At 45.6% G+C, this 16,692-nt stretch overlaps 1 protein-coding gene across 3 annotated transcripts in view; it reads right to left on the bottom strand.

Moving 5' to 3' along the window:
- Window positions 1-16,692, bottom strand: part of ampd2a (adenosine monophosphate deaminase 2a) — a gene marked incomplete at its 5' end in the record, with an annotated part of 30,441 nt that overhangs the window by 6,105 nt on the left and 7,644 nt on the right. The window contains 17 exons of one of the 3 annotated variants that reach the window (XM_080494756.1): window positions 3,840-3,950; window positions 4,049-4,222; window positions 4,442-4,562; window positions 4,684-4,847; window positions 4,923-5,049; window positions 5,339-5,502; window positions 5,606-5,737; window positions 5,825-6,019; window positions 6,137-6,266; window positions 6,380-6,469; window positions 6,645-6,786; window positions 7,059-7,245; window positions 7,335-7,446; window positions 8,225-8,293; window positions 8,871-9,001; window positions 9,286-9,416; window positions 16,103-16,398. In XM_080494756.1, coding sequence (XP_080350882.1) covers window positions 3,840-3,950; window positions 4,049-4,222; window positions 4,442-4,562; window positions 4,684-4,847; window positions 4,923-5,049; window positions 5,339-5,502; window positions 5,606-5,737; window positions 5,825-6,019; window positions 6,137-6,266; window positions 6,380-6,469; window positions 6,645-6,786; window positions 7,059-7,245; window positions 7,335-7,446; window positions 8,225-8,293; window positions 8,871-9,001; window positions 9,286-9,315 — 2,079 coding nt within the window. Of the gene's footprint in view, window positions 1-3,839; window positions 3,951-4,048; window positions 4,223-4,441; window positions 4,563-4,683; window positions 4,848-4,922; window positions 5,050-5,338; window positions 5,503-5,605; window positions 5,738-5,824; window positions 6,020-6,136; window positions 6,267-6,379; window positions 6,470-6,644; window positions 6,787-7,058; window positions 7,246-7,334; window positions 7,447-8,224; window positions 8,294-8,870; window positions 9,002-9,285; window positions 9,417-16,102; window positions 16,399-16,692 lie in introns of those variants that run through there. The other 2 variants (XM_080494754.1, XM_080494755.1) reach the window with 2 other exon arrangements.

The raw sequence follows: 16,692 nt of genomic DNA, 5'->3' as shown, positions 1-16,692 counted from the left end.
AAAAATGTATACGAGTGGGAAATCGAACAAGTAATGGAGCCTCGTGACAACAACAATGGGTAAAATAAATATACAATAATATATAAACAAGTTCACGCAACAGTAAATCTATTAGTACTACTAGACTTCAAGTCAGCAGATTTTCAATATATCCATCCATCCATCCATTGGCTACCGCTTTATCCGGGGCCGGGTCGCGGAGGCAGCAGTCTGAGCAGAGTAGCCCAGACTTCCCTCGCCCCAGACACTTCCTCCAGCTCCTCCGGTGGCACCCCAAGGCGTTCCCAGGCCAGCCGAGAGACATAGTCCCTCCAGCGTGTCCTGGGTCTGCCCCGAGGCCTCCTACCGGAGGGACATGCCCGAAACACCTCCCTCGGGAGGCGTCCGGGGGGCATCCGAAATAGATGCCCGAGCCACCTCAGCTGGCTCCTCTCGATGTGGAGGAGCAGCGGCTCTACTCCGAGCTCCTCCCTGGTGACTGAGCTCCTCACCCTATCTCTAAGGGTACGCCCAGCCACCCTACGGAGGAAGCTCATTTCAGCCGCTTGTATCCGGGATCTCGTTCTTTCGGCCATGACCCATAGTTCATGACCATAGGTGAGGGTAGGAACGAAGATCGACCGGTAAATCGAGAGCTTCGCTTTTTGGCTCAGCTCCTTCTTCACCACGACGGACCGATACAACGTCCGCATAACTGCAGACGCTGCACCGATCCGCCTGTCGATCTCACGCTCCATCTTTCCCCCACTCGTGAACAAGACCCCAAGATACTTAAACTCCTCCACTTGGGACAAGGGCACTCCACCGACCTGGAGGGGGCAAGCCACCTTTTTCCGGTCGAGAACCATGGCCTCGGATTTAGAGGTGCTGATCCTCATCCCAGCTGCTTCACACTCGGCTGCGAACCGTGTCAGTGCACGCTGGAGATCCAGGCTTGATGGGGCCAACAGAACCACATCATCCGCAAATAGCAGAGATGAGATTCTGTGGTCCCCAAGCCGGACCCCCTCCGGCCCCCGGCTGTGCCTAGAAATTCTGTCCATATATATGATGAACAGAACCGGTGACAAAGGACACCCCTGCCGGAGGCCAACGTGCACAGGGAACAGGTCCGACTTACTGCCGGCAATGCGAACCAGACTCCTGCTCCGGGAATACAAGGACCGAACAGCCCTCAACAAGGGACCCCGGACTCCGTACTCCCGGAGCACCCCCCACAGGACATCTCGGGGGACGCGGTCGAACGCCTTCTCCAGATCCACAAAACACATGTGGACTGGTTGGGCGAACTCCCACGAACCCTCAAGCACCTGGCGGAGGGTATAGAGCTGGTCCAGTGTTCCACGACCAGGACGAAAACCGCATTGTTCCTCTTGGATCCGAGGTTCGACTAACGGCCGGACCCTCCTCTCCAGTACCCTGGAATAGACTTTCCCGGGGAGGCTGAGGAGTGTGATCCCTCTGTAGTTGGAACACACCCTCCGATCCCCCTTCTTAAAGAGAGGGACCACCACCCCGGTCTGCCAGTCCAGAGGTACTGTCCCCGCCCGCCACGCAATGTTGCAGAGACGAGTCAGCCACGACAGTCCCTGCACATCCAGAGATTTAAGGAACTCTGGGCGAATCTCATCCACTCCCGGTGCCTTGCCACCGAGGAGCTTCACAACAACCTCGGTGACTTCAGCTTGGGAGATGGACGAGTCCACCTCTGAGAACCCAGTCTCTGCTTCCTTAATGGAAGACGTGGTGGTGGGATTGAGGAGGTCCTCGAAGTATTCCTTCCACCGCCCAACAATGTCCCCAGTTGAGGTCAACAGCTCCCCACTTCCACTGTAAACAGTGTTGGTGGAGAACTGCTTCCCCCGCCTGAGGCGCCGGACGGTTTGCCAGAATTTCCTCGAGGCCGACCGAAAGTCCTCCTCCATGGCCTCTCCGAACTCCTCCCAGACCCGAGTTTTTGCCTCCACCACAGCCCGGGCTGCGGCTCGCTTGGCCTGCCGGTACCTGTCGATTGCCTCGGGAGTCCTATGAGCTAACAGTGCCCGGTAGGACTCCTTCTTCAGCTTGACGGCATCCCTTACTTCCGGTGTCCACCACCGGGTTCGGGGATTGCCGCCACGACAGGCGCCAGAGACCCTGCGGCCACAGCTCCGAGCAGCAGCTTCGACAATGGAAGTGGAGAACATGGTCCACTCGGACTCAATGTCTCCAACCTCCCTCGGAATCTGTGAGAAGCTCTCCCGGAGGTGGGAGTTGAAGGCTGCGCGGACGGAGGGCTCGGCCAGATGTTCCCAGCAGACCCTCACAACACGTTTGGGCCTGCCGAGTCTATCCGGCCTCCTCCCAGTCCAGCGCATCCAACTCACCACCAGGTGGTGATCAGTTGACAGCTCTGCCCCTCTCTTTACCCGAGTGTCCAAGACACGCGGCCAGAGATCAGATGACACGACCACAAAGTCTATCATTGACCTCCGGCCTAGGGTGTCCTGGTGCCATGTGCACTTATGGACACCCCTGTGCTCGAACATGGTGTTCGTTATGGACAAGCTGTGACTGGCACAGAAGTCCAATAACAGAACACCGCTCGGGTTCAGATCGGGGAGGCCGTTCCTCCCAATCACCCCCTTCCAAGTCTCGCTGTCATTACCCACGTGGGCGTTGAAGTCCCCCAGGAGAACAATGGAGTCCCCAGTTGGGGCACTATCCAGCACCCCTCCCAGGGACTCCAAGAAGGTTGGGTACTCTGAGCTGCTGTTCGGTGCATAGGCCGAGACAACAGTCAGAGACCTGTCCCCTACTTGTAGGCGTAGGGACGCAACCCTCTCGTTCACCGGGGTGAACTCCAACACGTGGCGGCTGAGCTGTGGGGCAATAAGCAAGCCCACTCCAGCCCGCCGCCTTACACCGCGGGCAACTCCAGAGAAGTGGAGTATCCAGCCCCTGTCGAGGAGCTGGGTTCCAGAGTCCAAGCTGTGAGTGGAGGTGAGCCCGACTATATCTAGCCGGTATCTCTCAACCTCCCTCACAAGCTCGGGCTCTTTCCCCCCCAGCGAGGTCACATTCCATGTCCCAAAAGCCAGAGTCCGTGTCCGGGGATCGGGTCGTCGAGGCACCTGCCGTCGACTGCCACCCAATCCACACTGCACCCGACCCCTACGGCAGCCTCTGTGGGTGGTGGGTCCACAGGAGGATGAGGAAGAGGGGCCCGCGTCGTCCCTTCGGGCTGAGCCCGGCCGAGTCCCGCGGGCAAGAACGCGGCCACCAGGCGCTCGCGTGCGAGCCTCCACTCCGGGCCTGGCTCCAGGGTGTGGCCCCGGCTGCGCCAAACCGGGCGACGTCACCTTGCTCCTCTTGCGTGTATCCATGGGGGTTTTGTGAACTGCTTTTAGTCTGACCCGTCGCCTCGGACCTGTTTGCCTTGGGAGACCCTACTGGGGGGGGCAAGCCCCCCGACAACATAGCTCCGAGGGTCATTCGGGTGCTCAAACTCCCCCACCACGATAAGGTTGCAGTTCAAGGGGGAGTTTTTTCAATATATGTCATGTTTATTTTGTAACTCTCATCAGAGAGGTTCAGGGCTGGCCAGCAGGTGGAAAACTTTGGATCCCCCCCCCTCCTTTTCCCAATACACCATGTGGCCTTCTTTCAAATATTAAAACCTTCAGCTATAAATAATAATTCTGTTAGTATTTTGCAACACCAATGTACTTTGATTTATTTTTTTTTTCAAACTTCAGATCATGTCTGAGCCATTTCGACTCTGTACAGGTAGAATCTATGACATAAAATCCAATATACGAATGCATAAATCATGACAAATCAATTAAATTAGTTTGTACCTTGTGTGAAAATCCACTCATGAGAACACTGTTCCTTGCAAGCTCACACATGTCACAAGAACTCAATTTCCACACTTGTGTCGCGATGCTGTACTCCTCCATCAGAGGCTCCTTGGGGGCAAACACACAGGAGCAAACACGTCAGTTTCACCTCTGAAAAACCAACAAGCTGTTCCTCAGGTGTTGCTCGTGTCTGGACTGAAACCGACTTTGGTGAAGTGAAACTGAAGAGGGTCGTCAGTGGACAGGGACACTATGAGGCCTCTGGACAGGTACTCGGGCAGTGGGTTCCGGTGGTAGCTGAGGAACAGGCTGTTGTTACTCAGCGGTGACATGGCGATGCCAATTTGAGCCAGGTAGTAAAGATACTGCAACACCGGAGCCTGAGAGATGTTAAAGCAGAGCAGGAAAAACAAATAAAGACCCATAAACCAACAAATACAATCACACACGAGTACAGTGACATGTTGGTTTACCCTTTTTTTTTTTTCATGACCTTTGCAATAATCTCTTGGACTTACAGTTAACCTTCCAAATTGCATTTTGAACTCACATAAGCACTTAACACTTTTCAAAAAGTGTCCAGTGAGACATGTCCTGACCTTTCTCAGCAGCAGCCCATGAGAGATGTTCTCTGACAACATGAAACCTGACACCAGGTGGTGGATGGGTCCCGCTTCACCGCAGTGAGGTCGGAGCACAAACGTATGAAAGCCTCGCCGCCTTCATCAGACAAATTAGGAGGGAAAAGAAAGAAGTGAGACGTGATTTGTTTAAATGAACAGCCTAGACACACGACTGAATGAGATTCGGATTGCTGAGCACTGCGAAAGTAACACTGCACCGGCGCAGGTGGTTGAGTGCAGTCATGTTGGCATAGGTGTAGTAGAGGTAGTAGGAGTAAGGTGGGTTGTCTTCTTCGGTCCAGTTGCCTGGCAAAGGGCTGTCCAGGTTGAAGATGTGGTGCTCGGGTTTGGACTCGTCGTCCACGCTGTCAAAGCCCACCACCTGTTGACAAATACACACGTAAACATGGCGGGCAACTTTAAGTGCTCGGCGGACTCCTTGTGAGGTGACGCTCACATGATCCAGGAAGAGATGCAGCTCGGGGTGACTGCGAGGGTCGATAGTCACTTCGAACAGCGGCATGAATATGTTCTCCAACATCTCCTGGAAATTAGCCAGCTGTTTCTTGGTGTGGTACACATCGCTGGAAGGTGAGATTTGAAAAGTTAAATGCCATAGGAAGTATTGAAAACTTTAATGCATGTTAAAACAATAGCCTATTGACATTCCTTGAGTTTTGCTTTGTGAGTCTCTTATCAAAAAAAGAAAAAGAAAAGAAATGGACTAAATACATCACCATGTTTCTCCATGTTAACGCACATGGAGAAAATAAAAAGAGTCTTCTCAGACTTGAATCGTGTTGTAATTGGCCTACTTTTTCGCTACATCACATTTTAGTCGCAATATCCAGCAAGATAGGAGGGAGCACTTACAAGAGGCGTGGCACCTGAATGAGCCAGCGCACATTGTGAGAGTACACGCTGTGCTTGACGGCCCACTGAGCCAGTTTGTCCCATTCGTCGCGGGAGCGACCGTAGATGGATAGACGGAGCTCAGAGTTCTGGTACTTACTCTCCTCCAGGTCAAACATCACCTCCTGCACAACGGTGGACAGATAAACAGGGTTGTATTCACTGTATTGTGTGTATTCAACAATCATTTGCATAAAATACAAGCATTACATGAAATGTATTTCACACCTTAACTATATGTGCAAAGTATTTCCCCTCAACGTGATTGTCGGTCTTGATGAAGATCTCTCTGAGGATGGACTCGCCGATGGGATTGTATTTAGCATTGAACTTGTCGAAACGATGGAAAGTGTTACGGTCCTGAGAGGTCAAAGAAACCAGTCAAAAAACGTATTTCCCACCATTTGAATGCATCTTTTTTTGGACAATCTTTTCAGATAAACTCACCGCGTGCATGTCCAGCGTGTCAACGCTCAGGTCGAAGGCTGTCAGGTTCATGGTCTCAAACACCTCCTTGAGGGTCTGACCACGCCCACGCTCGATGTGAACGATCTCCTCGGGGTACTTCTTCATGGCTCTCTTGATGAATCGCAGCAGGTGCTTCTGGTTCATGCAGGACGACGCGTGTATGTGGGTATCCACCTTAAGTTTGGCAGAACAACAGCAACACCGGTAGGTTTTATCTCTCCCGCAATCTAAAGATGGTCGGAGAGCTGCACTGGAATTACATTAAGCTACACCTTGTTTGTTTGCTCTTACCTTTCTTATGTTGTAGAAGTCTCGATGAGGAACCTTCTTCTGAGCCGCCAGCTCCTTCATCTCGTTCAGCAGGATGTGCATCTGGAACTTAGAGCTTAGGTACTGCAGGCGACGGTAGCAGAAAGACTTTCTGTAACCAAAGGAAAATAAAAAAAATTATATATATATATTAAGCATATAGACTATATGCAGATCTGGTAATAAATGACATCTGTGCAGAGATACAATAGGATAAACACTCACACTGGCCCGTTAATGATGAGGGCCATCATCACATTCATGTCTGCGATGTACTCCTCCAGGTCAGGGTACAACAGGTCAAGTTCTGTACTTCTACAGATAGATAGGATAGATAATTCAAGGTGCCCAGCAGCTCACAATTTAATAATCATAATAATAAGAACACACATACATTTTGACAGAAAAAAAAATATAAATAAGTGGAATAAATCAAAAGTTATCTAATATAGTTGGTTATACATTATTAGGTAAAGTCATAAACACATACTTATCCATGTTGGTTTTCTTGCTGTAAACATGAACAACTCCATCCACCATCTTGCAACCATAGCCAGTGTCTGGGGGCATGTTTTTGGGATCCTGATTGTCATAAGGGTGTTTTTTAGAAACAGGAGGGTGAACCGGTGCATCTGGGAGAAGCATAGTGGCAACGTTGTATTACACAGTGACTCTGTTGCTTCATTGTATACATTAGATATAATGGTTTATTTCACAGTATTTATAAGATATGTATAACCTAAACATGCTACAGTACAACAGCCCTTTCTGTGAATTCCAATCACAATCTCCTGATGTACATTAAAGATAATATCAATGATGATAAACCCTCTGAGGCTTTCCAACCGCTATGGTTGCATAGTTCCAAAATTAAACACGTTTGTGTATGTGCATGTTTTTTTACCAGCGTCGACTGGGGTCTCAGGTATGTCATCATAGATTCCCAGATCCAGATTCCTCATTTCAAGATCTTGCAAGGCGTGAGTGGTAGTCTTACAGAAGTTCTGCATGGAGCGGTTCATATACTTCTCCCGGATGAATAATGCCTTCACCACACACTTTGCAGCATCGACCAGGTCAGAAAAAGGCACCTGGACATGCACACGAGGCGACGGTCATGGACGTGGTGGGAGAGAATTTGAAATGCAGTAACGGTAACAGTTCAATCAGATATTCTCACCCCACACTTTTCCTCTCCAGATATTGACACCCGCTGATATTCTCTCTCCAGCGGTAATTGCCTCTCTGTGAAGCCATCGTCTACAGTGTCGACACTCTTCTCCTTCATTAACCTTAAGGGTTGGAGAGGAGGACAGAGGCCGGATGAACGAGAGAATGTGGAGCCAGGGAACAGGAGGAGATAGGATAGAGGAAAAGTACATCTTTAAAAAAAGGAATAACTTTTGTAAACACGAGTTTCAACATTAACATTTGTCAGTAGACTCGGAACGTGGGAATATTGAGAGACTGGAGTCAAATTCCACACATACACAGTGGTTATGGTGTTATGGCTTTAGCCGCAAGGCTCTCGGAATGCCTATAATAGGAAGGATTTAAAAAGGGATCAAAGAATCTAAGCTACCTAAAAATGATCACAGTCAGTGGCCTGAAACCCTGAGCAGTCGCGAATATAATACTTTTGTAATTAAGCCCCCAAAAAGAAAGTTTTTATCTGTAGGATGGATTAACCTTTGAATACCATTCAATCTTTTCTTGTAACAGATGATATCTGTCATACTATCAATATATCTGCATCAAAAACTAAAATAAAAAAGTGAAAAGAAAAAGCAAAAGAAAAAGGTATTATTTTTACTTCTATTAAATTAAGTCACCAGCAGGGGGAATGTGTGGTCTTTCGCCTCTCTTAGTAAGGTGAAACGCCTGTGAGAGATTCTCGAGAAAAAAAAGTCTTTGCACCAGTCCTTAAGTTTGCAAGTACTGGCATTAGTTGCCATGCAAATTTCCTGGAGAATAAGCAAATAAACAAAACAGAGATGAAGAAAAACAATAATAATAACCACAGTCATCAGCACTGCACGGAACATACATACAGAGGCAGAGCTCACTCACTCGAGGTCTGCAGCACTGTCGATTTTCATGAAGTCCTGTTTGGCGCGGAGCAAGATCTCGGGCTCAAGCCTTTGGGTGATATGCAGGGTAGCGTGGGCAAGGCGGAGGGGTGGGGGGCAGATGAGCATCAGAGGCAGTGAGAAGAACTTAAGCACACAGACACAAAATATAGGCACAGGGAAAGCTCGCTTGCTCGCTCGCTCGCTCACTCACTCACTCACTCACGCACTCACTCGCTCGCTCACTCACGCACTCACTTCAAATTCTAAATGATTATTGTGATTGACACCTAAGAATAGCATCTGTTAGTAGTGATAAAAATCTGATTGGTAAACAAGGAAGCTGCTGTGGGCGTGTCGAATAACCACCCAATGAACACATTAGTTGTGCAGGCAGCGCTCGCTCTGGTAATGCTGACAGAACTCACCTGGTTGTAAAAGTTTGGGTAGAAAAAAAGGATGTGAAAACAAATCAGGACAACAACGTCAGTCTAGCCCAGGCAGCTGAGGTTAGTTAGCCCGCACACGAGCATGTTTGGAAGACGATAAGCGAGTATGCGTTGGTAACAACGAGGCTCCGTTTTGTAGCCGCGCCAAATACTCTATGGAAGTGGCTGCGTGTGTCCTGTGACTTTGTATTTCCTCACTTGATGTCCTGACTGATTTGCCTTTCGAGGCGATGCCGGCGTTCTTCCAACTGCTCGATGGGACTGTCCTCCGGGAACTCATACGGAGCACTCCGCATCTCGTTTTCCGTCATACTGCGTGTGAACAGTTCCTAGTTCAAACATAACTTGTGTCATTTATGGTGTCATAAAAACCAGGATACGGCATCAGTATCTATGTGCCAATGGACAAGTGGAATGTACAGAGACAAGCAAGAAAACATAAATAACATTAACCTGCAATCAAAGCCATAAAACACAGACACCAATAACTCCGTTTAGTTGCTTTGTGTAATAAGTCACACTCGATTCAACAAAATGCAAATTGCTATATTTTTTTAAACATTGACTTGGAAACAGGGTTGCATTATTTAAAGGTCAATTAAAGAGTTTTTACCTCAGCGATCTCTTTGTACTTTTCGTCCATGGATGTCCGCAGGTCGATTGGGTAATGTGTGAGGGAAACAGGCGTTCCAGGTAGGGATCGCTGAGGCTTCAGGGTCTTCTGCCCAGATGCACCACAGAGGTCTGCAGGAACACAAGAAGAGTTACAGCATGTGGCTGAAGCACCGGTTGTGGATGACAATCACCTCTCCGAAGTCAATAATGCAATAAGTGCTCATCTGGTAGAAAAACAGAACAAACCAAAAGCTGGAAATTTAATCTGTGAATATTTGCAAAGGAAAATGGAAGTAAAGAGTCATTCAGAATGTGAAATCGGTGCAATTTTTCTGTCATTTCCATTTTAGTCTTTGGCTCCACAATGTACTGACGAGTATGTACTGTCAGTCACTTTTGGCTTAAGTTTTGTTTTCAAGGATGTGAATTCAGACAGTGCAACTAAATAATCTATTCTAAACGTTACCAAAACATCCTTATGTGAGAAACTTTGCTGCTGACAATTTGTTTTTCTTTCTCCTTCTGCACTCATGTAATAACACCTAAGTAAAGTAGTGTAGAAAAGGGCTCATTTACAAAATTGTTTGTGCAGGGAAACGCCGGGCTGTTATGTACCATGTAAATGTTGACAATTGGAGCAGCCCTGACTGTCAACTATTTATTCGGTGTTTCCAGGCACGCAATGCAGCTCACCTCTCTCGGGGCTGGAGGCTACCACAATGACCTGCTGTGCATTGCAAGTATAAGCACTACTGACAGTTCATCCATCAAAAAATATAATGGTGGACTTTATTTCAGGAGGAACAGTTGGGCCCATGAATAAAACACTCAACAAAACTTTATTATGACTGACAACACCTCGAACCACCTCAAACAAAATACATGTGACGCACTGAACTGCTCTCAACTGAAGCTTGAATCAAGCTTCAAATGTGCCCCTCGTGCAAACTGTGTGGCTCATTCAACCCGTTACCATAGGATGCAATAAAGGTATTAGCACAGGTGTGGCATTGACATTGTTTGTACAGCTATAAAAAGCTATCTCCATCATCATTGTCTTGCCTTTGTTCTACGGTCCTCACTCAAATTGTCGTATCAGTCTTGGTCAACTGTGAAGCATCTCGCACCACACAGACCTGTACAGAAAGTGTTGTACTTTACTGTGACTGACAGAACGTGTGGCGAAGTGCCGACATGACATTGACATACACACACGTCATCAGACTGCTTTCCAGTCAGTAGTGACGATATAAAATGTTCTGCAAAGTTAAAACCTCTTAATCTTTGCTGTCTGTTAAGTACAGATTCAGCTAAGCAAATATGCAAGCGTGGGCAAGGCTATTATCAGTACACACAAAAATAGCAAAGCATTTAGCCTTGGTTTACCGAAGATTGCAACGTGCGGTGTTTTGAGAGGGAAAAGCTCTGAATTCCGTAAGCACAAATTTGGCCCAGACGCAACAGCTTAGTCTCACGTAGTTCAGTGGCACAAATACCCAATTAAGAAGTGGAAGGAAAAACAATTCTTCACAACACATTTTTGAAGTGACACTGGATATCGAGGTGAATTAAAAAGCCACTGCGAGTGTTACTGTAACACACTCCAACAAAATAAGCGACTCCTGCAGTTAGTATTCATTTGCTCTTTATTCAGCTGGGCAGACAAGCCTTTTTCGTCAACCGTGCATGAGGTCAAAATGTGGCGGCAGAGAGCGTGTCACTCCAGGCCAAGTACATACTTGAAAACAGAGCACCCTCAGTCACATGTGCACAGTGACTTCACCTGCAGGCACACCTGAGAGTGACAGAGAGAGGCTTTCCCCACTCTACACCTGCTGGGAACAGATGATGCCCACTTTGCTCAATCTGAAACCAAATCTGGTGGAAGGAAGGGAAACCAAACAAAACACGCTTCAATCTTAATGAATGCTGTTCAATTTCTGGAGCCCGACAAAATGAGTCTTCTAAGTATGTCAGACATACAGAATATGGCACACGGCAATCTGGTTGTCCTGATTAGACGTCTGGTTTGGGAGTGGCGCGTTTCATTCCTCTGTAATTGCGGTTATTGTTCGTGCGTCTGGTTTGTGATCATTAATCTCTTCCATCTACTTTTTTCCTTTAAGGACAAATCAACAGTATATTTACATCACACTTGACGTGTGAGCCCACTGTCAGCTGGGCTGGGTACATCTGCAACCTCCCCAGTATTTTTTTATAGTACATGCAGACATACTGTATATTGGTGCCCTTACGTGCTGTTTAATGTGAGTTTTCAAATGGAAAAACAAGTGACTCCAAGTACAGGGACACACACAAACGGAGGCGCCCCCAGTATAGTATCTGAGTAATCCCTTGGCATTTCCAACAGAGATGACCCTTAATCCAGCTCCCCCAACTCAATTTATCTCAGTGACATCACTGCAGAAGGCAGCGCCAATGTTCGACAGACTTCTCCACAAGCAAAACAAACCAAACAGACACACTGTAGCCATTAAATAATTAAAGTATAAGTAAATAAAATGTGAAAATTTTTAATCTGCACAGCTACACTAATTCTCCCTGTGAGTATTTGCCCCTGATTGACTCAAAACTGTGCCCCCCCCCCCCGCCAAAACAAAAGCCCCACAAGTCTGAACATTGAACAACCAACAAAATCAGGGAACAACGCAAAAACTCAGAAAACAGCTTGAATAATTTGAGTTCAAAGATAACTTAGTAGCTAAATAAATCAAATATATGAATAGATATGACGATGCAAGTTCCAAAAATTAATTGCGAGATTAAAAACAAGAATGCAATGATTTACAAATCTCATGAGCACAAATTTTCTCCAAAAGAACATAAACAACAGAGCAGAAGTTGAAGCCAAGGCCATTTCTCATGAAAGTAAGGAACAGGAGTACCAAGAAGTCTTGGAACGTGATCAGAAATAAGTCCAAGAACTCTTAATTAAGATAATTAGCAACAGGTGACGAAAATAACTGGGTAGCATTGCAATGAAGCACAACAGGTCAGATCTGGAAAAACACCATCAGCGATGAAAAGTATGTTTTATGTGCTCATATCCAAACATCTATATCAGGAAAGGCCTTGCATATTTCAGCAAGACAATGCTAAAGCAAATACTGCATCCATCACAGCAACATGGCTTTGTAGTAGAGGAGTGCGGATGTGGAACTGCTCTGCCTGTAGTCCATAAATTATATCTGGAGAAAATGTTCAGCAACTCATAAAACAATACTCTCAACTAATGCCCAGTATTGTCTCTGCCAAAACTCCTCATTTCCCAAACAAGAAGAGGGACTTCTCTGCCAACATATCCCACATGTGTTCATAATCTTCATGATCGGGTGAAAGCTCTCAGTTTCAACACAAAGCAAAACCTTTACACCAAAATTGAAGTATAATGTCTACAAAGTGAAGTACTTGGGCTGTAGGCTTGTCCTTATTACATTTTCTTTTGAAATCTGCATGACTCTTTTGAACGGGAGTAGAAATAACATGGAGCAGAAATATCTTTACGTATATTTTGAGTCTTTCAGCTATTTTTTTTTTTTTCTAAAGCTGTGATATTATTCTTTTAGTGGTTTTGATGTGATTTGGCACAGAGGCTAACCGAGACCCAGACCCTCTTGTACAAACACGATGTTTAGTCTGCAAATGTTCCTGTTGGTTTAAAAATAAGAAGCCTCAAACACTTTCACCTTAATGATGCGGTCAGGAGTTAACTGCAATAACCCTGGGAGCTGACTGTGGGCTCCACCCTCATGCAAACTCAGTATCTGTAAAGCTGCCTCTGCTGTGGGAGGATCAATATACATCTTTGAGTCAGCCTCATCCTTCTCATCTCTCAGATCACAGGAAGCACCAGATTAATTTCGCCTGTGCCATTCAAGATCATCATGAAGGAGCAAAACATCATTACACAGAAAATCCAGGAATATTTCCTAAGATCAGCGCTATCTTAGAATAGTAACCATAGTGGATGTTAAATCGGCTCGTGAAACCTTACCCCATAAATCTTACACCGTTAATAAAACGTCAGTGTTATTGGGAGAAGAATTATGACATCTGGATGTGAATTCATAGATGTGCAACTGCAATACAAACGTGTTCTGCAATCTTTTATGGTTTTATTGGGAACATTTAATGTAAAGACACAGGTGCTGTGGTTTCTATTGTTAAATTAACAATTATATCAGGTATTTTATTTATATATATATATATATACATATACATACTTTCTTTTGTGTTACAAAAATGTTTGACTGCCATTGTGTTTGTTTATCTTTGATTGCTTAAATGATGAGTAATTTGTCTTGGTATGTCGTCTGCATCTCACAATAACTAATTATTGATATCTACACTTTACAAAAACAGCAAAAACTTGTGAGATCTTCATAATTGACAGATGCACATTTTGTAAATGATCGGTTGTTGAATTTCTATGTGCTCTAGAGCTCTGTGGCTGTTTCTGAGGAGATGAGCTGTCCTGTTCCACTTCCACCGTGTAACCTATAAAACTTGAGAGTATGTTTAAACTAGTTTGTTGTTCCTGAACTACTTTCAGGGCAGTTTCCTCCAAAGTAAGAGCATCCAATGTAACTGGCATTTTCGTGAGGGGATCTGGCCTCGCACAGGCTCATCTGCATGGATCTCAACTCCTCGTGCCTCCCCTCTAACCTTTACACAAAGCACGCTTTGGTCCAAGCACAAATGTCAACACAACAGAGAGCTACATCAAAACTGAAGAAAAAAAAGGCTATAATTTATAAGCACATCTTGCTTTGTTCACAATGGTGGAGTCAAGAGAAGAAATTTCACGTTCATGTATCAAAGAGCTATTTCAGTACCTTTAATAGCTGACAGAATCGGGCCTCACCAGTCTCATTTGGAAAATGAATGCAGAAGTTTAATTGAAGCTTGTGAAGAGATGACTCGCAGAGAGGTTTTCAGGAGACTCTTATCTGAGGTTCTCGTTGACCAAGGGTCAAAAGGGAAAGATAACCCTACAGGAACTAGATGCATAAAAACAAAGTAAATTATGTTAAAGCATGGTTGTAATTTTGATATAACCATGATGAAGTTACTGAAAAAACAGCAGCCAATATTGATATATCATAGTAGGATGAGTGAATTAAAAAATCAGACAAACATTAAACAATAAACAAATTTTACTTGTTTTCCTCTTTTGCACATTTGACAAAAAAAATCACACATTTCAGCAGAACCTTAACAAATCTGAAATTGCATAACTTGTTTATAGTTTTCTTTCTTTTAAGTGACAACAGAATTTTGCATCACAATGTAATGTGTAATAATCACATTACTCCACTTAAACACTGCAATGTGACGAAAAGCCTCTCAAACATACATATATCCATTAAAGTGGCCCTGTGTTTGTATTATTCAAATATGAAACCTGAAATGCACTTGTTTTGTTTTTTGTTTTTACCAACGCCTAACCACATAAACACTGGCGCAAATTCATTAAAGAATGGTTGCGTGCACAGAATTGCAGTGGGTTAAAATGTGATAAATGCAAACACAGGGTTACTTGTTGTCATGGATGCCATGCTGTTGCAATGTATTCTGGGAACTTTCTCTATAAAAAATTAACAGCTTATGGTACAAAAATAAGACATTGTTGCATGTGAGAATGGGTTTTAACTGTTTGCTCCACCAAGAGTATGGCCCTGGTGTTTTGAAACTTGTTTTTCTATCCAGATTTGACTCAGGGAGAGTGATGACACACGCTTCAGATGTTCCCTAGCAACCACAGATGAGAATAAACCTTTACTTAAGGTCCTCATCTTTAAAATGTATGATCAGTGCTTCACACTGGGAAAGAAACTGAAATTTACCTGCTATAAACTACCTCCTGTAAAGTCACTCTTCAAATATTTGGGGCATCAAGGATGTACATTCCAATGATGATTACAGTGGCCTGTTGTAGAGAGAAAACGTTTCAGTGGATGCATAAAAACTAACAAGCTTCTTCTCAAGCGCAGTAGCCGGCTTTAAATAACACAAACAGCAATGAGGAGGAGACATCCTCAGCCATCCCCATCACTTCCACCGACACAGAACAGACACCAGCTGCTCTCATTAAAACGCTGCCCTCATGAACATCCCGAAGGTCAACATACTCAGGTGGACTTTTAAAAGTCAGCTCTCCGCCAGCGTGGGCACAAACAGACCCCCCGCCGGGCACTGTGTTAATGAAGCTGCAATTCTGAATGATCTTCTTCTTCTCTCAGCCTCCAATGGCTGCTGTTTACACACTGCTGCAAGTTGCCTTTACAGTTTCTCCTGCACACTCTCGGAGTGGCACACAACCCCGACAGCTCACGCTGAAACATTTCAGTGATTAATCGCACTGCATCACACCAAGACAAACTGGAGCAAAACAACAGCAGGAGCTTGAAGCCCCCAATGTTCACTAACTGCAAACTACTGGAGCACAGCGTGCTTTGAGAGAGAAAAACAAAAAAACAAAAAAACAAAACTGCATTCCAGTGACAGATGAACTTGTTCATGTTGCCATTAGAATGTCTTTTCTCTCCTCAGCATTGCAGATTTACACAATGTCAACTTATCCCACAACACATCAACTGTGTCGCTGCTGTCACATCTGTGATAAGCTATGAAAGTGCAGCATCTTGTGATGACGAGTACCATTTCTATCACAGAACTACTGAAACTTCCAGCAGAATGGAATTCACATGAACAAAAAAAAAAGAAGAAAAAAAAACAACAACCCCCAAACAGAATGAGTACTGTCTGTGGCACATTAGCGTAGGTTACAGTACCTCTCTCTCTCTCACAGTGTCGGTAACAGTCGCAGTGGCCTTGTCTGAGCTCTTGCGGGATGCTGGGACATGTAACTAGGCCTGGGACGGCTGATGTGCCCTCCCCCGCTGGTGACAGTGGAAGAGAGCTAATGACAGCAGATAGAGAGAAAGGCGAGACGGTATATGTTCCAAGCTACTCTAAACACCAGGATCCCACAATTTCACTCCTTTTTGTCTTTTCCTTTGCTTCTCCTGCTGTGACTGTCGCCTCCCCTAGTGTGCTGGTGAAGCAGTTTATTTTCCTCTCTCTCTCTCTCGCTCTCTCTCTCTCTCTCTGTCTCTTCGCTGCTTCCTGGATTACACCGGGTTTTCTGTGCATGAACAGCACAGCCTTCAAGCTCCCGGATTTAAATACTGGGTCGGGACGTACCACGTGGCAGTAAAGGGGACGGACGGAGTGAACCACTTCATGCTCTATTGTGCTGTAAAATGGAGGAAGACCAGGAAAACTGGCCACTCCCACTTCCTCACTGCCTCCCACCTCTTATTCATGAAGCCAGAGCTCCAATCATCGCATGACTGTAAAGGGAAATTGTGAATACTGGTAC

This window comes from Blennius ocellaris, assembly GCF_963422515.1.
Source record: "Blennius ocellaris genome assembly, chromosome: 4".
Classification (NCBI taxonomy): domain Eukaryota; kingdom Metazoa; phylum Chordata; class Actinopteri; order Blenniiformes; family Blenniidae; genus Blennius; species Blennius ocellaris.
Note: the sequence above shows the minus strand (reverse complement) of the source record. Positions and strands in the feature narration are given on the sequence as shown.